The 3222-nt window shown below is 57.3% G+C and overlaps 1 protein-coding gene across 1 annotated transcript; it reads right to left on the bottom strand.

Annotated features, from left to right (window-relative positions):
- Nucleotides 1-267: 267 nt before the first annotated feature.
- LOC124673012 (REF/SRPP-like protein At3g05500) lies at nt 268-1827 on the bottom strand (the record flags this gene model as incomplete). The annotated part of the gene is made up of 2 exons (XM_047209151.1): nt 268-816; nt 1528-1827. Coding segments are annotated over 2 exons (849 nt in total), but the record flags the coding sequence as incomplete, so codon positions are not given.
- Between the last annotated feature and the right edge of the window lie 1395 nt (nt 1828-3222).

The following is a 3222-nucleotide window of genomic DNA, read 5'->3' as shown; positions in this document are numbered from 1 at the left end:
ACGGCGACATCGAGAGCAACTTTGTACAAAAAGCATGCATACAATGCTCAGCACATAAAGCAGAGCTAGTAGTAGTAGTAGAACATCACCATCATCATCCATGATCACATTATCTACGAGACTAAACCAGCGATACCACTACACACCTTCTTGTTCCCCAGGATTCTTTCAGTACGTAGCTTATTCAGTTCAGGCCACGAGCGATACAGTACAGACCTCGTTTATCAGGGCAGTGTAGGGGCACGGCGTTGCTACTAGATCCATAGGCTACTCGGCAGTCTCGGTTACTTCCACAGGCCTGGCCTCCGGCGACCCTTCCCCGACGGTCTCGTTCACTTCCACAGGCTTGGCCTCCGGCGGCGACCCCTCCCCGAACACCTTGGCGATGCGCTCGACGGGGACGGCCGGGAGGTACCGGGCTCCGGGTAGCCCGTGCTGCGCCGCGTAGACGATCACCCTGTTGTACTTCTCGCACCAGTAGGCGGCGGTGGGCACGGCGATCTGCGCCAGCTGCGGGAAGAGCGGCAGCCCGTTGAGCGCGCGCCAGGTGGAGACGGCGAGGTGCTCCGCCGCCGGCTCGTAGCGCACGTACAGGTCCCTGGCCGCCGGCTCGATCCTCCCGTACGCGTCCTTGGCCACCGGCTCCACCTTGCCGTACACGGCGCGGGCCGCGCCGGTCACGCCCGACCGGCGCGCCTCGTCGACGATCTCCCTGGCCAGCTCCGGCGCCGCCTGGGCCGCCTCGTACGCTTTCGCTGACGCGGACTTGAGCGCCGACGGGAGGTGCCGGTCCAGCTCCTCCACCGTGCCGTCCACCTGTGCCATTGTCAGCGTACACAAGCCGTTCAGTAACAACAGGAAACTGAAAGACATGATGCTTGGAATTCGCCAAAATTGAAAAGACGTGATGCTTGGAATTTGCCAAGATTGAAAAGACAGGATGCTTGGGATTTAGTACTACTATAAGAACTACTGTTGCTGGATCGCCATGGCAAATACGAGTAGAATCGAAGACTCGAAGTTCTCCAAGAGCATGGTGTGATTCAGCACCTGACCATGCTTGGAGTTTGCCAATTAATAAAGACAAACCATGGTTGGAATTTAGTTGTCACTTTGATCGATACGGCAAAGGAAATCAAATTTCTCCAAAAGAACGTCGGCACGCGCTTCACAACCACTACCTCGGAGTCTCCGCCCAGTGGTAGCATATGCCGGAATCAGAGGAATCTCGAAAGCGAAACACGGGCAGATTCCGCGCACCAGCACACGGGGAATTCTCCACCACACAGCTCGGCCACCCAACTACTAGTCCCTACCACAGAGCTTACGCACTGCTAAACGAATCAGCGGCGCACCCTTCCCGTGCTAGCACCGTGCGCGCCATGGCACCCCAGCTCAACTGGCGAGACACAACCCCGCCGCGCGCGCGAAACGAAGGGACCGTACCAACAACCGATCGACCCTACCGCGGTCGGAGAAGGAAGGAGCGGGGGTCTTCGAGCGAGTCGTGGCGGCGGCCGTACGTACCTTGCGGTCGACGAAGGCGAGGAGGTGGAGGGGGATGCCGCGGAAGCGGGCGTAGACGGGGCCGGCGACGCCCCTGACGGCGGAGTCGACGGCGTCGACGCCGGGGCGGAGCGGGCCGGCGTGGTCCCTGGCGAGCGCGTAGAGGCCCGCGACGCACAGCGCCGCCTGCGCCGCCGCCGCGCGCACGAACTCCAGCCGCCTCAGCCTCGGCCTCTCCTGCAAGCAAACCCAAATTCCGGACCGAATCAGCACCAAATCGAGCCGAGAAGCATGGGGGTGGGGGAGCGGTCGTTCCGCCGCTCACCTGCGTGGTGGGCTCCGCCATGGCTCCCGAACCACTCGCGAATCGGACGGGGGCTTCTAGAACCTGGTCGGCGGTTGGAGAAGGATTTTTTCCCCTCTGCTGCTCCGCTGAAACGAGAACGAAATGACTCGAATGACGGGGAGGTCAGGGCGGGCCCCTATATAGGCGGGGATGGGCGTCGCTGGGCCGTGCGATGACGGGGCGTTCGATCGGGACCGTTCGTTGTTGGCTGGGTGCCAGAAGAGTCTGGGTTACGGAGCGGGCCCGGCACGTACGTACGTTGGTCCTGGTTGGCGTGAGGGGCACGTGGATGTGGTGACGGGACACGTCGCTACCGGCGGTATCTACTTTTCCTCGTCCCGTGTGCCGGGTGCGCCGTGTCCAGGGAAGATGATGGTCCGGGTTTGGAGTTTTGTACGTACTGCTTTGGAGGATGGACGGCTGTGGTAGCCGGAGTCCGGCGCCGTGGAGCGTGGGCTACACAGGTGATGTCATCCGATCGATTCATAGGTATAATTTAAAAAAAAATTATTATTCTATTATAGTAACAAGCTTCTTCTACCACTTTCGATGCCTACAAGCACTTGAACAAGATGAAGGTTCTCGCCTTTCTCACTGGAGCCGACCAAAGCTTATTGTAGTTGGTTCCAAACGCCAGCCATGAGAGTACATCGTCGATAATAAGAAGCGTAGATCAGAAAGAACATAAACCAAAACAAGTGAGATCCACAAGAGACACCTCCACGCGCTCTTCGACAACACACTGGACGCATCACCAAAACGAAGGCTAGATGAGGAGGATTTTATTCCATCTACAATGAACTGCAGCCACAAGCCCACGACTACCTGGTAGGACACAAACTCTAACCAAATTGTGAAAAAACATAAAAAAACGGAGCGCTTCGTTCCACATTTCGTACCTCTATATCTATCTCTGAGGTGTTTAGGTTTTGCAAAACTCCATAGACATAGAAAAGAAAAATGTTATCCCCACTACGACCAAAACAGAATCACCAACCGACAAGGACAAGTATCCACCGCGTCTCCATGGCCCCAAGGCCACAGGAGGCGAGGCAGATCGGTGGCACTGCTGACAGGAGGCAGAAAACCCCGTCACATGGTTTCTGAGAGCCAGGAATTAAGGGGTTTAGACTTTGTATCTGATGTATAGTGGTTGTCTGACGAGGCGGTTCCTCGGCAATGCCCATCGTGAGGGGTTTGGGTTTTAGAGAAAGGCGACGATGGAAGTTCCGGGAGCGAGGCGGTACACGACGTACCCAGGTTCACGTCCCCACGGTGGAGGATCGCTACGTCCTGCTAGCAATCCAGTATATGAAAATATGCGTACAGGGGGCTGCCATAGGCGGAGTTGTTGGATCTAGTCTATTTCT

Source organism: Lolium rigidum, chromosome 7 (genome assembly GCF_022539505.1).
Source record: "Lolium rigidum isolate FL_2022 chromosome 7, APGP_CSIRO_Lrig_0.1, whole genome shotgun sequence".
In the NCBI taxonomy this organism is placed as follows: Eukaryota; Viridiplantae; Streptophyta; class Magnoliopsida; order Poales; family Poaceae; genus Lolium; species Lolium rigidum.
Note: the sequence above shows the minus strand (reverse complement) of the source record. Positions and strands in the feature narration are given on the sequence as shown.